The sequence below is a fragment of the Panthera leo genome, chromosome A1 (genome assembly GCF_018350215.1).
Source record: "Panthera leo isolate Ple1 chromosome A1, P.leo_Ple1_pat1.1, whole genome shotgun sequence".
NCBI classification, from domain to species: Eukaryota; Metazoa; Chordata; class Mammalia; order Carnivora; family Felidae; genus Panthera; species Panthera leo.
The window spans coordinates 136,867,947-136,891,720 of record NC_056679.1 but is presented as its reverse complement, the minus strand read 5'-3'; the positions used below and the strand labels follow the sequence as shown (position 1 = coordinate 136,891,720).

Here is a 23,774-nt window from a genome sequence, read left to right as displayed (position 1 = left end):
CTCACACTGTGCTGTATCCACCAGGATGACATCTGGACTCTGAAGCAAGAGACATTTATAATAAATGAAACAATCTACAAAGGCACATAACAGGGTTGGGGAATAAGATGTTCTGTCCAAATATTCTCATTAACAGAGTAAGTGCATGCTTTAGGCAAATTATCGATTGCAAGAAAACATCATTTTTCAAGGAAATTATGAAACTTTAAAGAATGAAATGCTCATGATCCACTAAGCAAACTTTCCCCTTGATGGGGTTTTAGCCTTCAGAATCATCTATTATTTTGGGGTAAACATAAGGCTCATTAGTTCATGCTGTACTGCTGCCTCTCAGCATCACTTCTGGGAACAGATCGAATCGCCCAGTTTCTGCAGTCAGCAGAGCCACCATAGCCACCAGCTGTTCAGAGCAACAGAGCTTAGGAAGGTCATGGCTGCTATCTACTGTTTTTTTTTTTTTTTGGTAATGAATGGTTGTTAGCTATTCACACAGGGCATAAAAGGCATTTTAGTGCTCTTTGTGAAAGTGAGACAAGATAAAAGGTAAGTTGGGGGACAGGAAGCATGCCCTATTATTCCCTAAGACTGAAGGTAGAGAAATCCAAACAGGAGGCATAAAAAATACAATTAAGATTCTATGAAGGCCCAGAGTTTTCTTTAAAAGGGGTAAGGCCTCACCAAGCTTAAGCAAAAGAAATTCTTCGGGTTTTCTTTACAGAAGGAAGAACACATTTGTTTATATAATTCTTCAACCAGGTACCCACATTCTGAGTGCTACTGACAGAAATGACGATACTTAACGTCCACTCAGCACTTGCTCGGTGCCAGCCACTGTTTGGCTTGCTTTACATTGATCACCTCATTCCACTCTCACATCAGGCCTAGGAGGTCGGTATGATTAACTCATTTAACAAACAAGGAAACTGCAGTGAGCCCATGGCCACACAGTGAGTCGCCACACTGTGAGTCGTGGGAGCCCTCCTTTAGTATTTGAACTCTGAAGAGACATGTGCTCTAGTGGGAAGGGTATCAGACCAGGGATCGGGAGTTTCATCTCAGCTCCACCTGCAACTAATTATACCAATTTGGACAAGTCATTTCTTTCACCTGAAAGACGAGGGAGTTAAATTAGGAGATTCAGAAGATTCCTCCTACTCTAAAATTGCTGATTCTATGCACACTTCTTGCCTCTGAATAACAATCAGCTAAAAGCAAACCTTACTTTTTAAAAAAAATTTTTAATGTTTGTTTATTTTGAGAGAGAGAGAGCGAGAGCGAGCATGCACGTGCGCACAAGCAGGGGAGGGGCAGAGAGAGAAGGAGATACAGAATCTGAAGCAGGCTCCAGGCTCTGAGTTGTCAGCAGAGCCTGATGCAGGGCTCCAACTCACCAACTGTGAGATCATAACCTGAGCTGAAGGCGGACACTTAACCGACTGAGCCACCCAGGCATCCCCAAACCTCGCTTTTTGAAGCAGCACTGAAGAAAGAGTGTACAGAACTCTAGGAAGATGGGTGAAAGGTGCAAACATCACGTGGGCCTTGAGAAACAAAAGGCACAACTCACCGGTGCTGTGTTTCAAACTACTGTGTGACCGATCAGAATGAGGAAACTTTAACCTGCTGTCAGGACACATTTACTTTTACAAAAAAATAAAGCATTCCAAGAGAAAAGAGAAGATCATCAATAAGATGAAATGTAGGACCAAATATTTAAAAAACAAACAAAAAATACAGAGAGCATATGTGTTTTTACTGGCATTTATTTTGAAAAGCAATTGGCCTGCCTATGACCACAGTAATAACCATTTAAATTTTGGTTAACTTATCACTTCTGAGAGCTAAGTCCTGGGTTAGTTTGTGCTACTGAGAAAACAAAACATAACTTCAAGGTATCTTCTCAGGAATCTTTTATTTCTCTCATTTTTGAGAAAATGTGACCCTAATGAAACTTAAATGAAAATTTCAAGTCAATATGCAGATTCACAAGCATCTTATTTAGGGTCACAGACAGATGATGACAGAAACAGTGAGAACATCCTGAGCCAATGCTCACAGTAGCAAAATAGGGTTCCAGACCTCCTGAATTCAGCAAGAGTATAGTCTGCAAGTAACTACTCCCCCCAAAATTTACTGGAGTTGACCACTTATGGCAATTTCCTTCCCATTAGTGCTTACTTGGTTCTACGCTGGTACCGGCAGTTGGACTGGAGACCACAGTCATGTTCCTTCAAGGATCCTTAGAACTTTATACAGAGGAAGTGTCCTTTCTGAGGGAGCGGAGCTTTCTGCTGGACTCGATTTAGATCTTCACGGTGGCACAACATTAACTTCTCAGATCAGCATGACAGTTCGAAATCAACGCAGAAATTTAAGGAGACCAAGTGTTTGTTAACATAGCATCCACTGGAGTACAATGCCTGATTTCTTAGGAAGCCATTAACTCACTGGGAGGCCCCTTCCAGCTCAGACCCATGAGTGACTTGAGCATAGGGTTATTCAGCCCACAGAGACTGGTTGAGAGGCTGGAAGGTCCGATGGCTGACTGTCCTCTTACTTAATAGTACCATGTGGGATTTTCTGTCCCCAGGGGTGTGGCAGAGGAGAGTATCCAAAGTGCAAGTGGTGACCTGGCCATTAATGTGGAGTTTCCCATAGATCTCATCAAATTTGGCCAGAAGGGCAGGTACATCCTTCACTTTTTTCCTTGCTTTGGCCAGCTGGAAAAAGCCAAAGAGCAGATCATTATCTCTATGCAAGATTTCTTCCTTGTTCTTCTGATTCTCCAAGAAGCGGAGGTCCAAATGCACTAAAACGTATAGTGTATACCTATAATGGTGAAAACCAAGGTACCGGGCCACATAGAAGTATGAATGACTACATGGGATTCTATAAGCTATACAAAAAATTCACAATTAGTACTTGAATATCATTCCTGGTATCGAATAAAGCAATCCCAATCAAAATCACACCAGCGTTCTTCTTGAAGCTAGAACAAGCAATCCTAAAATTTGTATGGAACCACAAAAGACCCTGAATAGCCAAAGTAATTTGAAGAAGAAGACCAAAGCAGGAGGCATCACAATCCCAGACTTTAGCCTCTATTACAAAGCTGTAATCATCAAGACAGCATGGTATTGGCACAAAAACAGACACATAGACCAATGGAATGGAATAGAATAGAAACCCCAGAATTAGACCCACAAAGGTATGGCCAACTCATCTTTGACAAAGCAGGAAAGAATATCCAATGGAAAAAAGACAGTCTCTTTAACAAACGGTGCCGGGAGAACTGGACAGCAACGTGCAGAAGGTTGAAACTAGACCACTTTCTTACACCACTCACCAAAATAAACTCAAAATGGATAAAGGACCTGAATGTGAGACAGGAAACCATCAAAACTCTAGAGGAGAAAGCAGGAAAAAACCTCTCTAACCTCAGCCGCAGCAACTTCTTACTCGACACATCCCCAAAGGCAAGGGAATTAAAAGCAAAAAGGAACTACTGGGACCTCATGAAGATAAAAAGCTTCTGCACTGCAAAGGAAACAATCAACAAAACTATAAGGCAACCTACGGAATGGGAAAAGATATTTGCAAATGACATATCGGACAAAGGGCTAGTATCCAAAATATATAAAGAGCTTACCAAACTCCACACCCGAAAAACAAATAACCCAGTTAAGAAATGGGCAGAAAACATGAACAGACACTTCTCTAAAGAAGCCATCCAGATGGCCAACAGGCACATGAAAAGATGCTCAATGTCGCTCCTCATCAGGGAAATACAAATCAAAACCACACTCAGATACCACATCATGCCAGTCAGAGTGGCTAAAATGAACAAATCAGGAGACTATAGATGCTGGAGGGGATGTGGAGAAATGGGAACCCTCTGGCACTGTTGGTGGGAATGCAAACTGGTGCAGCTGCTCTGGAAAACAGTGTGAAGGTTCCACAAAAAATTACAAATAGATCTACCCTATGATCCAGCAATAGCACTGCTAGGAATTTACCCAAGAAATACAGGAGTGCTGAGGCATAGGGGCACTTGTACCCCAATGTTTATAGCAGCACTCTCAACAATAGCCAAATTATGGAAAGAGCCTAAATGTCCATCAACTGATGAATGGATAAAGAAATTGTGGTTTATATACACAATGGAATACCACGTGGCAATGAGAAAGAATGAAATATGGCCTTTTGTAGCAATGTGGACGGAACTGGAGAGTGTGATGCTAAGTGAAATAAGCCATACAGAGAAAGACAGATACCGTATGTTTTCACTCTTATGTGGATCTTGAGAAACTTAACACAAGACCAAGGGGGGAGGGGAAGGGGAAAAAAAAAAAGGTTAGAGAGGGAGGGAGCCAAACCATAAGAGACTCTTAAAAACTGAGAAGAAACTGAGGGTTGATGGGGGTGGGAGGGAGGAGAGGGTGGGTGATGGCTATTGAGGAGGGCACCTGTTGGATGACCACTGGGTGTTGTATGGAAACCAATGTGACAATAAATTTCATATTAAAAAAAAAAAGGGTGTTTATGTGGTACATACTATACAATGAAACATACTAGGAAAAGGAGTCAAACAGCAATGGAACAAGTTTGCCAAATTTAACAATCAGAGCAGGAGGCACGGCCAAATATGTAGGGTTTTATACATGATTAAGTTTTCTGGAATGTATTCTAGAAGCTGTCAGAAGGTCCAAATTAGGACAGGATCTGATTTAGGTTTAAACATCTGCAGATAATGTTTAAACGTGTAGAGAAAGGGAGGGTGGAGACTAATCCAGAGGCCAATACCACAGTCCACATGAGAGAGGATCACAGTCTAGACTGGAAAACATAGACACAACATGCTGAAGTAGACATCTATCAAGTATATCTGGGGAGTTAAACTGAAAGGATTTATTGAGGAAGAGGTCAAGGAAAGGGAGGAATCAAAGACATCTTCCTAATTTGGGCTTTAGTAACTTGGTGATGGGTGAGGTAATTAATGGAGATGGGCAAGATGGGAGGAACAGATTTGGAAGCATAAAAACATCAAGAGTTCTGGTTGAGATGCCTGTGAAAGTTCTAAGTGGGTAAGTCAAGAGGTTGTTGGATATACACAAATATGAGACATGGAGATGTCTAAACCAAAGGTATAAACATTGGACTCACAAGTGTAAGAATGGCATTTAATTCTACAAAAATGGGTGAGCTCTAAATAACAATGTAAAGCTACTTTTGAACAAAATCAATAGTTGACTTCATTCAATCCTTATTTATGATACAATCCAACAACGCATCTTATAAAATTTACGTGTGATCAAGGTCCCTAAGAAATCCTCTGGTCACCTTCTAGATAGATCATAACCCTATCTGCTGCCAACATACCTTCCTTTCAAACAAGGGCTCCCAGGAACCTTCAGGTAAGAGGTTTCAGCAATGTATGTTATTCTTAAGAAGAATGAATAGCTTGTTTAGTCCCTGCCCCATGTTGAAGGTGAGGTGACCTAGGGCAGCATATGGTTTCCGAAAGCAGCCAAGCAAACATGCCAAGCTGGAGATAACTTTGCTCTAATTGCATATACTGCATCAATTCTCTCCCATCACTACACAAATACCAAATGGTGTCACAGGGACCATTCTACAACTTAAGCAGAAAAGAGATTTTACTCCATTGTTAGGTTAGTTTCAAAAAAGAAATCAGTGAAGAAACAGTGAATGTTTGGAGAGATTTTAGTCATAGTAATTAAAAAAAAAAACAACCCAACAATTCTTTTCAACATTCCTTTGGTGGTAGGTATAACCTTATCTCCACACACGAGGCATCTTTTTTTTTTTTTTTTAACGTTTATTTATTTTTGAGACAGAGAGAGACAGAGCATGAACAGGGGAGGGGCAGAGAGAGAGGGAGACACAGAATCGGAAGCAGGCTCCAGGCTCTGAGCTGTCAGCACAGACCCCGACGCGGGGCTCGAACTCACAGACCGCGAGATCATGACCTGAGCTGAAGTCGGATGCTTAACCGACTGAGCCACCCAGGCGCCCCTAGTTTATTCATTTTTGAGAGACAGAGACAGAGCGTGAGTGGGGGAGGGGCAGAGAGAAAGAGAGAGAGAGAAAGAGAGACACAGAATCGGAAGCAGGCTCCAGGCTACGAGCTGCCAGCACAGAGCCTGACACGGGGCTCGAACTCACAAACCACAAGATCATGATCTGAGCCAAAGTCGGACGCTTAACCGACCGAGCCACCCAGGCGCCCCATACGAGACATCTTTAATAGCTGTTGGTATCAACACTACCCAGAGCACTTGTAAGATGCAGGTTTTATAATGGAGGACTCTGCATACAGTCTTACAAGTGTTATTTAGAGCTGTTCAAAGGCTACTGGAGTTAGAGCGTTTATTTATAATTTCTCAACGGCAGTTCCCCATGCAGCCTCACAACAGCCAGGAACGCACTCAGCTAGAGGGGGAGCTTTTGAAATAAGTCAATCTTACAGACTTTAGGGAAAAAAATCAGTATTTCTCAATGTGGTGTTTGTTTGGATGCTTCAGTCATATAATGGGGACAACATATTGATAAACCAGATCTAAGTAGAGTGATAAGCATTAGTGCTGTTGGGGAAACTGAAGTTGTGTCAGTAATGGATGCACATGCACAAACTGTGCACTTTAAAACAGGTTTACATTTCCAGTTACCCTACTTTCCTAAAACATACTCCAAAAGGGTTTGGGTGGATCACAACTTCCACAGCGCTAAGGAATCCAAACAGAAGCTTTAAATTAATCATATCCAGTTAGTTTCCTGACAAGCTCCCTTTGCCAGCAGGTAGAAGCCTTTGGGTGCAAGTCCAAAAAAGGGATAGGGCTGGGAGGGCAACAGAGTGTCAGAGGGGGAGAAAGGAGCCTGCTACCCTCTCCCGCCAACCAGCAGGCACCAGTACCGTCAGAAGGCAAGGGAAGAAAGCAGGGAGGGCGAACCAATCAAACAGGCCTCTTCATTAGTCAAAACAATACCAATATCATTAGTAACAAACTCATCACTGCCAGTCATTTACGATTTCCTTACAGTTTTTTTCCCTTTAGCTACTGATGGACAAATTACTAAATTTCAAAGGACTTACAGTAGCTCCTCTTTGTGTGCTTCAGCCATCAGTGTGAGACATGGGTTCCTTTGTTTCCTTCTGCTTTCAATTTTTTGAAACTGCTTATCATTTCTATTTAATTTTGTTTTATAGTTTTGCAAAAACATTTATACAGTTCCATTAGTTGGTCTACTCAGTACCTAAAACCAAAGTTCTGATTATAGAAGCATTAATACGGCTAAATTTCTGGCAAGTCTAGCACCCCTCCCTGCTCTCCTCTCACAGGGTTTTCCCAGTTATTCTTGTTAGTTTGTTCTTCCTACTAAACTTTAACCACACAAACAAAACTAATGGCACTTTTATTAGGTTACATTATCACAATAAGTTGGGAAGAATTGACTTTATGGGGTTGAGTCCTCCTATCTCAACACACAGTGTGTCTTTTTATTTGTGTAAGTGGGGACACTTTTTTTTTTTTTTTTTTAATTTTTAAGATGAGAGCTACTGTAGCTTATTCCTGATGGGAATGATCCCCAGGGACGGGGATGTTCATGATGCTCAAAAGAGGGTAAAATATCTTCTGAACTGATGTCCTGCAGTGGGTCTGAGGGATGGGCTCTAGGGCTCAGTGGGGAAGTCTGCTCCAGAGAGGTGCATTCAATTGCCATGGCTTCAGGAGGGAAGATGAGCAGGTGGGACAGGAGGTGGTTGGTGAGGCAGCAGTTCTCTCCTCATTGCTCTTACTTCCGCCATGAACCAGGGCGCAGGGGTCAGGGAGTGGGCAGAAGGTATGGAGGGCTTGAGGAAAAAGGGGACCCAGGACGCAGGAAAACACTATGTGGGGGGTGGGGAAATAATGTAAGAGGACCAAGTTTTCCTAGAATTTCAGAGGATACTTCCTGTTGGAAGAAAAAAAACCTTTGCACCCAAAAAGAAATCTTTTAACAGGAAAAAGAGAGATGTTGCCATACTTGACGCTCTTTAAGGTGGCGGCCTGTAGAATGAAGACAATAAGTGGACACTCTAATGTATGTCCTTTCACCTTTAAATCATTTCTGCAGCAATCTCATACTCACCACTTCTTCTGAGAACTCCTGTCTTTTCACAAATTTTGATAAATTTCCGTCTGCAGCATCCTTTAATATCTTTATCAGGGTTTTCAACATATTTGACTGGATATGAATCAAAATCTGAATACAAAGAACAAACAAGCAAAAACAAGACTGAGCCAGCGCTCAACAATGATGTATGAACCCTACATTTATAGGCATCTACCTGCTTTCATGCTATTACCTAATTCATTCTCTTGCACAAATTCAAAGAATGCTTCGAATATATGTCTATCAGCCAGAACTTGGGTTTCCAACAGCTAATTAAAACACCTCAACTTCAAAACTTACCTAAAGATAGAAACGGAGAAAATACAGATTTTGGAGTCTGGCATATTTGGGCTGGACTCCTGGCATGGGCAATTATGAGCTATGTAACTCTGGCCACCTATTTAAGCTCTTCCAACTTTTGCATTTATAAAATTAGTAAAATAGGTTTACATCTCACATTTGGAATTACTGTGAATATGGAATAAAATACCAGCACACAGCAGGTACTCAAACATTACTATCAGTTTCTTCCTATTTCTTCCAGATTCGGAGCAGAGGACTATGAGACTATCTCCTAAGATCGACTGTGGGGTGAAATATACCTTTACCTTTCTTTCCTTCTTTCCTTCTTTCCTTCTTTCCTTCTTTCCTTCTTTCCTTCTTTCCTTCTTTCCTTCCTTCCTTCCTTCCTTCCTTCCTTCCTTCCCTCCCTCCCTTCCTTCCTTCCTTCCTTCCTTCCTTCCTTCCTTCCTTCCTAGAAATTGCAGGCTAATCAGTTGCAGGTATCAAGAGGAAGCTGGTTCAAGTACTCCTATTTACACTGTGGCTATTAAGGAACTTCTAAAACTGGGTACTGTACTTGGCTTTTAAGATGGTACCACTAACTACCTTCATCAGATAGACATATTTAACCCAAGGAAAAAAACACATTCCCCCCTTCGCTCCACCCATTACCAACATTCACTAGTACAATTTGAAAAACACAGAAAAGGTTAAAGAAAATAACAGGGCGTCTGTGTGGTTCAGCAGGTTGAGCATCCAACTTCGGCTCAGGTCATGATCTCACAGTTTGTGGGTTCGAGCCCTGCGTTGGGCTCTGTGCCTACAGCTCAGAGCCTGGAGCCTGCTTTGGATTCTGGGTCTCCCTCTCTTTCTGCCCCTCCCCTGCTGGTGCTCTCTCTCTCTCAAAAATAAATAAAAACATTAAAAAAGAAAAGAAAATCAGAATGACTCAGAATTCCCCAACTAATGTTATCCACTGTTTACAATTTCATGTATTATCTTCCAAATGTATTAATTTTCCCCCAGATCTGATTCTTTCTGTCAACTATTATACAGTGAATATTTTCTCATTAAGAAATTATAGAATACCTCATGTTTAATGATGAATGCGTATATGATAATTTGTTAATTTAAGCAATACCACTCTTCAATATATTAATAAACTCAACATATTGATAAATGCATACATTAAAAAAAAAAAAAAAAAACCTTGTTAATATCTAGGACTTGACTCCCAGAAGTGAAATTATAAAGTCAAAGAATATAAACATTTTAAAGGCTCTTGATCCTTTGGAAAAGAGTTTTTCTGGAAGAGATATTTCTTTTCATATAGCAAACCAGCTTAGTTCTTTCTACAGACCATTATAACAATTTAAGTTTGTTTAGCAGTTGATCGGGATGAGGGGCTAACTTTGGTCCCAAAGAACAGAATGAAATGATTCCAAGTAGGCTAAATCCAAAGAACCCAATCTAAGTTCAGTGTTGTAAAGCACAGGCCAAGTCATGAGCACACTTTTCACTGGGAGGCAACACTCTACAGACTTCTCACATTCAAGCAGAAGAAGTACTACCTGCCTTTATTCCAGACTATCTTTTCAAGGATATTCATAGAACCCACAGCCTGGAAAGACCGACATGGTGCCTCATGTAGAGAAAAGGGCAGGCATGCTTACTGCCATTTTGAGAGATCTGGGTTCTCCTGTATGTGTAAGAGGCATATAGACCTTGGGTTGCCATGTGGGAACTGGGTTCAAGAAACTGATGCAAAAATGCTAATGTTGTGGCTACTACTGTTGCTCTGATTTAAGGAAATGTCCTTCACCTCTCAGTGCCTTGTGAACTCTACCAGCATCCATGAAACTATGGAAGGTTTACTCATTAGCTTAAAAGTAGGGTAAAGTCTCTGACTCTCAATAGTACTTCAAGCTCTTACATTAATAATAACCAATTCTGATTGGGTTGGCAATTGTCTGTCCTATTGAGGGCAAGGAGAAATTGACCTTGTTAGGTGTTAGGTCTCTAGTGCCTTGCACCTAGTAGACCTTCGCCAATAAGGAATGAGAAGGAGAACAGAGGTCCCCTAGCAATTTACACAGATAAACCTCCTGGAGCTCCATGCTAGGATCTATTAATGATGTGCTCCTGGAAGATTTCAACTCTTCTTAAGTCTTCCCAATTTCCCTCCCTGCCTCCAGCAACTATCTGTGATTCAGAAGGGATTTCAAGAGTAAAGTTCAATACCTCAAAATAGACTGATGAAGGACAATATAGATGAGGCAGTTACTGATAAAAGACAAAGAGAGAATTTAAAGCTAGAATTGGTCTCAAACTGAAACCTCAGGGTACAGTTAAGGAAAACTAGATCAAGGTACAGCACAATGCTTCAATCTTACAGATTTCAAACCAAAGACTAAGAAAATTAGCAAGGAATAGGGCGAATTTAGGTAAGAAAAACTACTCCAAGAACTACAGAAGGACACCTCCTGCCCCTCTGGTTTTCTGAAACATCAAAAAATGTTCACAAGTCATTGGGTGCCTTTGACCAAAATAAAGGACCAGAAGCCCTGAACATGCAGAAATTAGCATTTTGTCTTTGTCTTTTAAGTTAGCTATATTTGAAGTAGAATATCATAATGCAATAGAGACTGCTAGTTTTCTAAACAATATCTGTCCTCCCCTTCTTTTTTGATTAACAGAACTCCCTAACTTCAACTGATGCTGTCATGTACAGAATTCTAAGACTATATTTCTCAGGTTTCTTTGCTACTACTACGTATGGTTACAGGATTCAGTTCTGGCCAATAACATGTAAGTACAACTGGCTGGGTGAGACATTTGGGAAAGCATCCTCAAAAGGGTCCAGTGTCTTTCTCCTCCATTCTTCCTCTATCTCGCTGGAAAAGACGTAATAGATAAAAATCATATGCTTACAATGGTGGTAGGGAAACACAGAAAGAGGCTGGGTCCCTGATGTTATCATAAAATGTGACACCAGACCTAGACTGACCATCTACATGGTTTTTATACATGGAAGAAAAACAAAGCTTCTCAGTTGTACAGACTCCTTTTTTTCCCCTCAAGTCTACATTGCTCTGAACCAAAATGCAATTCTTAAGTTCCAAAATCTTAAGGGATTTATGAGAAAGAGTCCTATCTCCTTGCCTACCCCATGCAGCCTAGGAGGCTTCCTAGCATGGACTGTAACTTTAGGGGGACCTTAGTGACTGCAGAAAGGGGCATTAAAACATTTATCTGGGGGAGCCTGGGTGGCTCAGTCAGTTAAGCATCCAACTTCGGCTCAGGTCACGATCTCATGGTTCGTGGGTTTGAGCCCCACATCGGGCTGTGTGCTGACAGCTCAGAGCCTGGAGCCTGTTTCAGATTCTGTGTCTCCCTCTCTCTCTGCCCCTCCCTCACTCGTGCTCTGTCTCCCTGTGTCTCAAAAATAAGCAAACATTTAAAAAAAACCCAAAAACCGAAAAACATCTATCTGTGTTGGGGAACCTGAGTGGCTCAGTCAGTTGAGCGTCTGACTCTTGATTTCAGCTTGGGTCATGATCTCATGGTTGGTGGGATCAAGCCCCGCCCTGGACTCTGCACTGACAGCATGGAGCCTGCTTGGAATTCTCTCCTCTCTCTGCCCCTTCCCTATTCACATAAGCACACATGCACATGCTCTTTCTCAAAAATAAATAAATATTTAAAAAAAAACATTTTTCTGTGTTAACAAATAATGGTAAAAGTAGCAAAACTAACCAATTGTCAATTCCCCTGCAAGGTAATTGAATTCCAAAATGGGTATCCACTTGGAGACATGCCTTATTTCTAGAGACATGATTGGAATTCAAATAGCATCAGTGGAAAGCTATCCCATGTTGGTCTCAGCTCTTTCAAACATTATTTAGAAGTGGAGATTAATCTTTTGATATTGATTAACATTGCTAAAGAGGGGGCTACAGTTCTTTTGAAATTGATGAGTTTGAATTCAGACAGCAGAGCCAACATGCATGTGCCTCCATGAGATCATCTGCGAAATCAATTCAGTATGTAGCAAGTATTAGCTGGGAAAATGGAAAATCAGGCCCTCTGGGTCATATTGGCAGCAAGAGCAATTTTGATGAAAAGAAAATTAAGTTGAGGGGGAAAAATTAGGTAAGTTCAAATTCCAACTGGCAGCAGGAAAAGATTTTAGTAGAAGACATTAATTTCTAAAGTAGATCAGAAAAAAAAAAAAACTTCATTTATTTCTGCTAATACTGACTGAACTGACTTTCTACCACAGCCTATTTGTCAGGTTTCCATTTCTTAATAATTAACAAATTACCCTTAGGGATTCCAAGTAGATGACTCAGCCTTAGAGAAGCTAGGGCCCATTAAATCAGTTTTTAAAAGCCTGCTCTAATAACAGAGATCTGAATCTGAAAGATTATTAAACCTGAGAATGGCAACCATCTTTTTTCAATATCCCTAAGGAAGCCAAAACAGGTTTACCCTGAAATATAAGAAACTGGGTTGGACATTTGGAAGAAGTTCCTGAGTGAGCACTTTTATACAATAAATAATAAAATGGTCTTTAAGTGTCTGAACAATGTATACTTCTGTGACCCAGTTCATGGAGGGACAATTCATATTCAAGATGAGTTCAAGGTTCCTTATATAGTGTTTGCCCAAAACATACCCATTCCACCAAGTTTATCGGCTGCGCTTCTTTCCCAGCTCTCAGAGAAAAGAAGCTAGTCCTGCTGTCCTGGCTGGTGGGCGCATTCCCCACCATGCTCTGGGCTCTGGATTTCTCCTCCTACTGTGAGTGGACAGCTTCACTCTCAGGCTATGTTTTATTTCCACCAAAGCACTTTCTCAGATGAAAAAAACAATTATCACTAGATTCTCATAATAAATGTGACAGCCAAGGAGTGCAAGAGATGAAGCCTCTCAACACAAGAACATGGAGCATGTGCACTACCAGCAACTTGGCTTTTTGACATCCAATCCTATTCCTTTTCATCATTCAGGAGGATCAGCTAATCCCAATCCTGAATAAAAAGATACAACCCTTATCTCTGCAGGTCTGGAGTGGTGGGGAAACCCTAAGCTCTGTAATCAAACAGATGTGTTTGTGTTACAGCCTGACTCTGTACATAAGTAGCTTCAAGAACTTGGGTAATTTATTTACCCTTTGAATCTCCATTTTCCACATGTGTGATATGGGGAAATATTGTTCCTACATTGTATAAAACGAACCAATGAGTATTAAGTACCTAGCGTGGTACCTTAGCTCAATTAAATGAAAACTGTGCTGATCTGTATCTCTTCAATTTCTCACCACCAATCCTTACTGATCCTCCCAAGCTCATTTCAACTCTAGGAAAAGCTACCAATGAGCCACACAACACTCCTCTTTCCTACCTGATACTATGAACACTGGGAATCCTAGCAATTCTACTTCTGTCCAATCCTGAAAGGAGTTCATCTGCAGGCCATTCCCTCTCTCAGAAGCAATTATGTACTTGGATACCTAGAGTCATCAAAACCCAGTAGCCAGCAGAGAAGGCACAACACACACAGCACCTGCTGGAAGAGTAGGCTTCCTCCCGTTTGGCTTACTGATACTATTGGCTCAAATGACCTGAACTTCTGGACTCTGGACCTTTGCCACCTTGACCTCCCAGATCTCATGCCTGTGAGCTTTTCAGGCTGACCCATCTGCTCTGACCTGCAGTTTCTGCATAGGCACCCAGTCTTGGGACAGGGGCTGTCTGCAGCAGGCTGTGACGGGCAGGGTTATCAGTCCTCTTAGATTTCTATACACTGGTGCTATTTCTTCCCTGTCTTTTTCTGGGGATTCCTCTGCCTCATCGCTGCTGTCTTATTAAACTCACTTCTTGGTCCTCTTCACTTTTTTGTGGCATTTGTCAGTTCATATCAGACCCACTGCTGGTCTTATATAGATGAGCTCTTAACTAACAGCTATGATATTCACCCCCATCTAGGTTCCTGCCCTTTAAAAACTACAAGATCTTTTTTTGGATATTTTCCTAGTATTTAGTCTCTTCCCTCCCAAAACCATGCTTTTTTTCAGTTTCTCTATTATCACTGTATCCATCTTTCTCATTCCCTGGCCATCTTTCCCTCACACGAAAGGACTTTGAAAAGTCAATGTGAGGTCAAATATAAGGTATTCTTATCTCAGATTTTTTGGCAACCTTATTCTCCAAACTTTACCAGAAAGGCTCATCTAGTCCTTCTCTCTCTCTTTTTTTTCTTATGTTTATTTTTAAGAGAGAGAGAAAAAACAAGTGGGAGAGGGTCAGAGAGACAGGGAGACACAGAATCTGAAGCAGTCTCCAGGTCTGAGCTGTCAGCACAGAGTCCAATGAGGGGCTTGAACTTACCAACCATGAGATTCCGACCTGAGCCAAAATTGGACGCTAACCCACTGAGCCACCCAAACACCCCTAGTCCTTTCTTGAAAGTCATCTGGGCCCTGGTCTGGGGGTGACATTTGAGGATAATCACTATGGAAGAACAGAAAACCATGGAACCTTGGAGTTATGCCTAATTCCTACTCACTGGGTTCTAGGATTTGTTAAATATAAATATTCCTCTTTATGTAACACACTTCATTTCAAACAAATGTTTCTGGTATTAGCAAGCATTCACTGAACACTGATTACATGCCAGGTACTGTGTTATCTACTTTATATGCATTATTCTTTCAATTTTCACAATGACAGGATGGTAATATTTCTATTACTATTGCTGTTTCAGATAAAAGGAAAATGGAGACCATAGAGGTTAAATAAGTTGCCTAAGGACTTAAGGCTAGTAAGAAGTGGTTACAATTAAAAGTTTGCAGGGGTGCCTGGGTGGCTCAGTCAGTTTAGCATCCAACTCTCGATTTCGGCTAAGGTCATGATCTCATGACTCGTGGTTGGACTTTGTGCTGACAGCGCAGAGCCTGCGTGGGATTCCCTCCGTCTCTCCCTGCTCTCTCTGCACCACATCCCCCTCAAAATAAGTAAATAAATAAAAAATATTTTAAAAAGTTTATATTCTTTTAATGGGAACCCTCAGCAAAACTAATCTCCTAACAAAGAATGCCCTTTAACCCTCATCCCTTCAATCCCATGGTCCTGTCCTCCTTCAGACACTGCTCAACAATTCTCTTTTCACTGAGACCTGCTCAGTTTGCTCCTACTGGCCAGCACTTCACTCCCCAGGCTGCAATACTGCCCTGGCTGTGACCCTTTGTCCTAGTTCATACCACACTGGCATTAACACATTTCTGTTCTTTTGACAATGTTTTCCTCATCTTGACCTTGTGATGTTTCAGGAGACTAAGTTCTTGAAAGTTACGGGCTTTCTTTTCAACTCCCCATAACACAAGTATACTCAGCATACAAGCAGGGCCTCAGCAGGGGTTAGCTGAATGGGGTGTATGGGGTCTTTAATGACAAGAGTCTCGTTGTCTTTTTAATTGCACCAGTAAGGCGTAGGTGACTCATTGCTCACTGGGACAGATGGGTCATGGCAGGCTGGCAACACAAGAATGAAAACAACTAACATTTGTTGAGTTCTTACCATGTCAAGCACTATTTTATGCACCATAGGTATACTAACTCCCTGGGTTAGGTACCATAAACAGGATGCAATTAGCACAAAGATTATTCTCAAGTCTCAGTCAAGACAAAGTTAAGAGTCTATCTCCTTCCTCTCTGTATCCACAGCTTTCTGTAGTCATGTGTTATACCTGCAGCATTTAGCTACATCTTGTATCTGAGCATATCTACATTTCTCACCCGTTTATAAACTCCTGGAAGCACAGCCGACTGACTCCTGTTAGAGGGGTTATAATGTAACTTTAACACAGAGCTCAATAAATCACTGAATTGAATCAAGATCTTAGGAGATCAAAATTCCTTATACACAGATTTAAAAAATCTAGACATCATCTTACTACCTTTCAAGCCTTACTTTAAACAAAGAAGTCACTTACATTTAAATTAGTGCAGATAATGCTTTCTGGCTTCATGATTTGAGAAAAAATTGATATAGCTTTCGCCACCTGGTTCTAGAAGAAAGAAAACCAAGTTATACTTCAAATCATATGAACATTACTCTGCTGTCATAAACACTTTTTAAAGACAGCAGGATATTCCTATTCATGGTGCCCCAGGGGTTGTGAAGTCCACAAAGAAAAAGTTTTTTTGGTAATCAAAAATGACCTTTTTGGGGCGCCTGGGTGGCTCAGTTGGTTAAGCACCTGACTCTTGTTCAGGTCATGATCTCATGGTTCATGAATCCAAGCCCTGAGATGGGCTCTGTGCTGACAGTGTAGAGCCTGCTTGGGATTCCTCTCTCTGCCCCTCCCCCACTCATGTGCTCACACGCGCTCTAAATAAATAAATAAATAAATAAATAAATAAATAAATGTATGTTTGCAGGAAAAACAATGAACTTTCTACAAAATATTTCCTACATTTGCATATTACTAAATTTTAAAAATAGTTTCCAAAATACTTTATTTTTATTGAAGTATAATCAACACACAGTGTTACATTAGTTTTAGGCGTACAACATAGTGACTCAACAAGTCTATACAATAAATTGTGCTCTCCACAAGTGTAGCTGTCATCTGTCACCATACAACGCTATTACAAGGCTATCGACTATACTCCTTATGGTGTCTTTCATCCTGTGACCTATGCACTCCAAATCTAGAAAATTACCGAACATTTTAATAAACTGAGTTCGTTTTTTTAAAATGCTTATTTATTTATTTTGAGACAGAGAGAGACAGCGCATGAGCAAGGGAGAGGCAGAGAGAGAATCCCAAGTGGGCTCTGCAGTGACAGAGGTTCAAACCCACGAACTATGAGATCATGACCTGAGCTGAAATCAAGAGTCAGACACTTAACCAACTGAGCCACCTAGGTGCCTCTGAGTTCTAGTTTTTAAGATGCGGGCATACAGTTGGCATTTCTTCTTCTCCCACTGGACAAGTTTTGAAGAAAAGAAAAAGAAATCAAGATTGAGAAGTAGAAATGCGAACTCTACGCCTGACATAATTAGAAGAGCAGAAACCTTAAAGCTCACAAGAGATGGAAGTACTGCCAACAACATGGAAGACAGAGAACAGGGTGAGTTCTAGATAAAGCAGTGAGCAGAGAACAATGCTGCCTATCTTAGGAGCCCACAAAGTAGTTCTCAAAGGTGAGGGCCACGATCTGAAGTACAAAATCTGAATTCCTGTTTACAACAATGGCAATGGAATTTAGGGCTACTAAGGAGAATTCCTCTGGATCCTTTTTGTGGCAAAAGTGAGGCTAACCAAAAACTTACATAGATAAGCCATACTCACAGGAAAGAGTCTGTCACTACGACAGGGGCAGAGAATGAGATTCTTCACTGAAAACTGCCTCCACGTCTATTCCCAGTAGCCAAGGAGAAATAAGGCCTAGGCATTTTTGTAGACAAAACTCAAACATAAAAAAAAATTCCTACTAGTCTAGAACATGACAACATGGCTCTGCTTTCTCTCTGACCTGGATATTCTGTAAATGGCTGGTTTAAGAAACTTGTCTATCAATGAGTACTCAAAAATGAACCAGCACATGATCTACATAAAGACACCATGAGGAAAAAGAAGAGCTGCCTTTCAATCAACAAAGGGATGACTGGAAAACCAATAGTAAATGAATATTTTAAAATATATGAATATGTTCAAGTATATGTAAGAATACATATTTAAATACATACAGGACTAAAATGTGGGGAATACGGTTACAGAATGAAGCACAAAGTGTTATGTAGTTGGATAATGAAGACAACGGGAGAAAGACTATATATAAGAGAAAGTATGCTTAGTTGCCTTGTCTTTATTATGTGTGGTCAGAAAAATAGCATTTAAAGCTGACAAATAAGCATACTTAAGAGAAAAATGAGTACTATGAAAAGTAACATATCAACCAAAATTGGGTGGTGGAGAGGAGGAAAACGAGAAAAAAGAGGAAATATACTAATTTCAGCATTACTCACAGTAGGGAACTAATAGGTACTGTCAAATTCATTAGAATACTAAGAAGATTAAATCAATTTATGGTTTTAAAGTAACCACTAATGCAAAAATACAAACCAAAAAAAAAAAAGAAAACCACCACATGCTAGAAGCAATTTTAAAAGTTGAAAACAAAAACAAAAACAAAACATAACTGAAACCTAAGATTAAATACACCACGTCTATCTAGATGGAGGACATTAAAAGACTAGCAGCATATCGTAAGACAATGTTCAAATCTATGCAGTGTACAAGAGATACACACAAAACAATTCAGAAAAGATGGCAAATAAAAGGATAGGAAAAGGTGTGGGAGGCGAACGCAAACCTAATTAAACCAAAGAGGCAAACAAAAACTGGGGTTGCAGGGGTGGGGGGGGGGGCACCTGGGTGGCTCAATTACGCTTGGTTAAGCGTCCAACTTCAGCTCATGTCATGATCTCATGGTTCATGAGTTTGAGCCCCACATCGGGCTCTGTGCTGACAGCTCAGAGTCTGGGGCCTGCTTCAGATTCTGTGTCTCCCTCTCTCTTTGCCTGTCCATGTTTACACTCTGTCTCTCAAAAATAAAAACTTAAAAAAAAAAAAAAAAAAAAAAAAAACTGGGATGGGGTGGGAGAGATATTAACATTAGACAAGGTAAAATCCCAAAAAGAAGCATTCTCAACAAAACCAAAAGAGGCACTTTGTAATGCGACAGTGACAGATTCACAATGATATATACATCAATGATAGAGCATAACTATGTATCTAAGCACCAAATGGCATAACTTTTTAAATTTTTTAAAAAAATATTTATTTATTTTTGGGAGAGTACAAGCGGGGCAGGGGCAGAGATAGAGGGACAGAGAATCTGAACTGGGCTCTGTGCTGACAGGCTGACAGCAGAGAGCCCGATGCAGGGTTCAAACTCACGAACCATGAGATTATTCCAGGGTTCCAGCTCTAATTGTCCTTCACTGCTATGTGATGGCAGGAAAGACCTCTCCTCTCTCTGACCTCAGTTGCCTTCATTTGTCCTGAGACATGGAGAGGCTAAAAGATCACTAAAACCTCTTCCAAATAGAGTATTTGGGTCTAACTAAGAAATATACGATGACTCCACTTAAACAGCAAACTGACCCAGGATTCCTCATTCACCTCAAGTAAATTCCACTTTGGAGAGCATTAAGTTAAACTGTTCTGAAACGTTACATGGTAAAACAATCATTTAAAATTTTCATTTGAATTACTTGACAAATTTCTCTCAGAGTAGAGCTTCCCTCACTTGAGTCTCCACAGAAATCTTGGCCAGCCCCTTCTAAACAGCAATGCATGTTAGGTCCTCAACTGTAAACAAAAACATCCTTTGGAGGCACAGGTGTAGATGTAGGTTGCCATGGCACCAAAGGCACTGGTCTCTTTATGGGAACTTTTTCTTTAGGATACAGTCAGAAGGAAAAAAATAAATAAAAGAACAAATGCAAGTAGTCAAGTCTTCCCACTCCCAATTCACTTATGTACACCCTGAAGCCTTATTACCTGATTCAGAGCTAGTGCCACAGCAAAACAGGATGCTCTCCTGGAGAGGACTTCTCCTTTGATTAGGGCTTCTTCTCTTAATGTAGTACAGATTTTCAAAGATTCAGGGCTATTCTGGCAGGAGACAGGATTGCTCAGTAAATAAATGTCATGTACCTTTAAGTTTAACAAAATGATTGATAGTGCTCAGTATTTCAGATTTCCTTCTAAAAGAATTTCCCAGAGCCTATTTCAACCCATTTCATAGATTAAGCCCCATATACAGGCTACTTGCAAAAAGACCAACTTATCTATATATTAGCAGTTCAAATCTAAATTAACTTCATTTGTAAAGCTTTTGGTCAATTTTCTGAATTGGGGCCTTTTTACTACCGAGCGTATAAGTCTCTTTGTATCTGGGCAGACTGGTTTCTAGACACAAGTACCACAACGTTAAAACTGTAAAAACTCAGTCTGTTACTCTGTGAAATAACAGAGTAAAGCCCAGCAACACTAAAAAGTTTTCCTGAGGGGATTTCCAATCTGAAAATATCCATGTAAGTCAAATACTTAAAAACGTGAACACTTATATGAATGGAAATCATGATAGAATCCCATGAAAAGACAAACCTTGAAAAAAATCCAAGAACTAAATGACACACAAACAAGCAGACAGCAGCAGTAAAACTGAATTGTCTTCCTTTGTATATGCTGTAGGTGGATTAGGTTTGTGAGAACAGCATTAGCTTTCTATCTATGTATTTCTGTCATGACGTGATCCACAACTCAAAACCCAAAGTAAAACCTGAATTCGATGAGCGAGGACAGTTTCCAGAACTGGCTGGGAATCTATAATGGCTGACTGGTTCAATTTTTCTACTCTCATCTTCAATGAGTGAAACAAGTTATTTTCAGACACAGTACAGGGGAGAAAAGTCCTCCGGCCTTCCTAAGGAGCAGAATTAAATTCTCTCCACTTTAGCACACACTCAGGAAGGCATCTCTAAAAAGGTCAGAAAGCTCAGTAACACAGAGCTGAATAAACTGATGCTCAGGTGTTGTGTGTTTGGCATTCTGTTTCATAAAATAAGAAAATGATATGATTGTAAAGGATCACCTAATAATCCAGCAAGGAGCAAACTAAGAACCTTGGCCAAGTCAAGCTTATGGCTAAAAATGGTTTTCAAAATTTTTAAGGTTTGTAAAAACAAAAACAAAGATAGAATATGTGACAAAAACCATATATGGTAGAGACTGTACATGGCCTCTAAAGCCTAAAGCGTTTACTATCCGGCCTTTTATAGTAAAAGCTTGGGGCTCTTGAAATCAACCCTTTCATTTCACAAATGAATTACATGACCACTTCAAAGCCAGTGAATGCTAAAGTTGAGACTATATGTTTCTCAATTTCCCAGAAGATTTTTCTTTCCACTATCACCCTACTTACTGCCTCTCTTATTTTGGAAAATTATTGCTACCCTTTTTAGGGAAACGTTTTCATGGACCATGCTCTTCCACCTTACCTGGTTCCTTCTTTTTCCCCATAAAAAGGTTTTGTTAAGTTTCCAAAGTTTAAATAACACAAATGTCTATAGTAAAGCATGCAACCTTGGTCACTGCACTATATCAGCTGTCATGTATTCACTGATTCATTCACTCAGTGAAGAAGAAATAGTTTCTGTATGTAAAAAAACAATCTTGATATAGTAATGACATGGACTTCTAAGTCACGTTTTCTGTCTTGAAGGAGTTTATCTTAGTGTCACATACACTTATTAAAGATCAACTGTACACCAGGCACTGTTAAATGCTGGTACAAAAAATGCCTCAAACTTATCCTCTAGTGGGGAGGATGAAACATACATCTACTTAGAATAACATCAAGCAGTGATAAATGTCACATAGGTGATATAAATAGAGCACAATTAAAGGATATTACTTCCAACTCTGAATCACAGAAAATATTCAGATGAAATTAAAGTAGCCCTTGACACTCTCAACAATAGCCAAATTATGGAAAGAGCCTAAATGTCCATCAACTGATGAATGGATAAAGAAACTGTGGTTTATATACACAATGGAATACTACGTGGCAATGAGAAAAAATGAAATATGGCCTTTTGTAGCAACATGGATGGAACTGGAGAGTGTGATGCTAAGTGAAATAAGCCATACAGAGAAAGACAGATACCATATGGTTTCACTCTTATGTGGATCCTGAGAAACATAACGGAAACCCATGGGGGAGGGGAAGGAAAAAAAAAAAAAAAAGAGGTTAGAGTGGGAGAGAGCCAAAGCATTAGAGACTGTTGAAAAACTGAGAACAAACTGAGGGTTGATGGGGGGTGGGAGGGAGGGCAGGGTGGGAGGGAGGACAGGGTGGGTGATGGGTATTGAGGAGGGCACCTTTTGGGATGAGCACTGGGTGTTGTATGGAAACCAATTTGACAGTAAATTTCATATATTAAAAAATATAAATAAATAAATAAATAAATAAATAAATAAATAAATAAAGTAGCCCTTGAGTTCACCAAAGAAGGATGGTCAGATTTCCATGGGAGAGAACTACAGAGAGGTCTTGTCTCAATGAGTTCAGCATGAGACTGATAGCAAGGGGATCCTTCGCAGACCTTGAACCCAGCCAGCACACTGTTCCTTGTTCTCCCTATCCACAGAATTGCCAAAGAAGAGTGAAAGATGATAAAATTGCTTTCTCCATGATAAAACTGACGTGGCTAACTTGAGTTTTCTAAAAATGAACACATTTAAAATTGAAATATCTGCACCAGATGGAAAAAAAGACTTCAGAGAAACAAAATTATTCTTTGTAGAAAAAAAAAATCCTCTCTCAAACACTACCCACAGTGCTCTAAAAGTTAAGAGAAGACAGTTTTACCAGTTTGTAGCAAATTGCAAAAGCAAGGACATAGGTTTCTTTGTTGAATTTCACATCTTGGTTTTTCATCTCTATCAGCACTTCCAGCGCACCTACCAAAAATGAGAAGTGGGCGGACAGTGTTAAATGCATTCAGGTGAGTTCAGAGTCGTCTACTATTGATTCCCAGCATTCTAATCTGTTTAGCACCATCTACTGAAAAGTATATTCCAGGAGCAAGTCAAAGCTATCTGTCAAAGTCATTTATCAATTAACTAAATTTCAAAGAAATTATCAAACGATACAGTAAGAACTAATATTTTAAACCTACTTATACTTTTAGCATAAGTAAAATCAGGGTGTTTAGTTTAAGGTATGACATGAGATGCAATAATGTTGTTTTCAAACTTAAAAGAATGAAGTCTCCAGAGTTCAGTCATTCATCAAGAATATAAGGATCATAGGGGCGCCTGGGTGGCTCAGTCGGTTAAGCAGCCGACTTCGGCTCAAGTCATGATCTCGCGGTCAGTGAGTTCAAGCTCCGAGTCGGGCTCTGTGCTGACAGCTCAGAGCCTGGAGCCTGTTTCAGATTCTGTGTCTCCCTCTCTTTGACCCTCCCCTGTTCATGCTCTGTCTCTCTCTGTCTCAAAAATAAATAAACGTTAAAAAAAAAAAAATTTAAGTATATAAGGATCACTTTTGCATGCTCCATTGTTTTTCCTAACTGCTATACTACCAAAGACAGAATTTTTCAACAAATTCTAATACTCACTTGTATATTTGCCTTTCATAAATAACATATCCATCAAAATATTGAACGACGTGGTGTCTGAGAAGAAACCTCGTAAATGCTAATAAAAAAACAAACACAGTTTGGTTAAAAGT

The 23,774-nt window shown here is 40.2% G+C and overlaps 2 protein-coding genes across 8 annotated transcripts in view; one reads left to right on the top strand and one right to left on the bottom strand.

The window, feature by feature from the left end:
- Positions 1-23,774, top strand: part of MRPS27 (mitochondrial ribosomal protein S27) — a 130,670-nt gene that overhangs the window by 7,011 nt on the left and 99,885 nt on the right. For all 4 annotated transcript variants that reach the window (XM_042940717.1, XM_042940734.1, XM_042940724.1 and 1 more), the window contains 2 exons: positions 11,154-11,265; positions 22,989-23,046. The gene's annotated coding sequence lies outside the window, so the exon portion shown is untranslated. The remainder of the gene's footprint in view (positions 1-11,153; positions 11,266-22,988; positions 23,047-23,774) is intronic.
- PTCD2 (pentatricopeptide repeat domain 2) overlaps positions 1-23,774 on the bottom strand; it is a 120,213-nt gene that overhangs the window by 84,237 nt on the left and 12,202 nt on the right. For all 4 annotated transcript variants that reach the window (XR_006203247.1, XR_006203249.1, XM_042940749.1 and 1 more), the window contains exons 5-9: positions 23,662-23,740; positions 22,911-23,002; positions 20,036-20,149; positions 16,454-16,528; positions 8,152-8,265 (exon numbers count right to left, since the gene is read on the bottom strand). Coding sequence is in view for 2 of the 4 variants with exons in the window: in XM_042940749.1 (XP_042796683.1) it covers positions 8,152-8,265; positions 16,454-16,528; positions 20,036-20,149; positions 22,911-23,002; positions 23,662-23,740 (474 nt within the window). In the remaining 2 variants the exon portion in view is untranslated. The remainder of the gene's footprint in view (positions 1-8,151; positions 8,266-16,453; positions 16,529-20,035; positions 20,150-22,910; positions 23,003-23,661; positions 23,741-23,774) is intronic.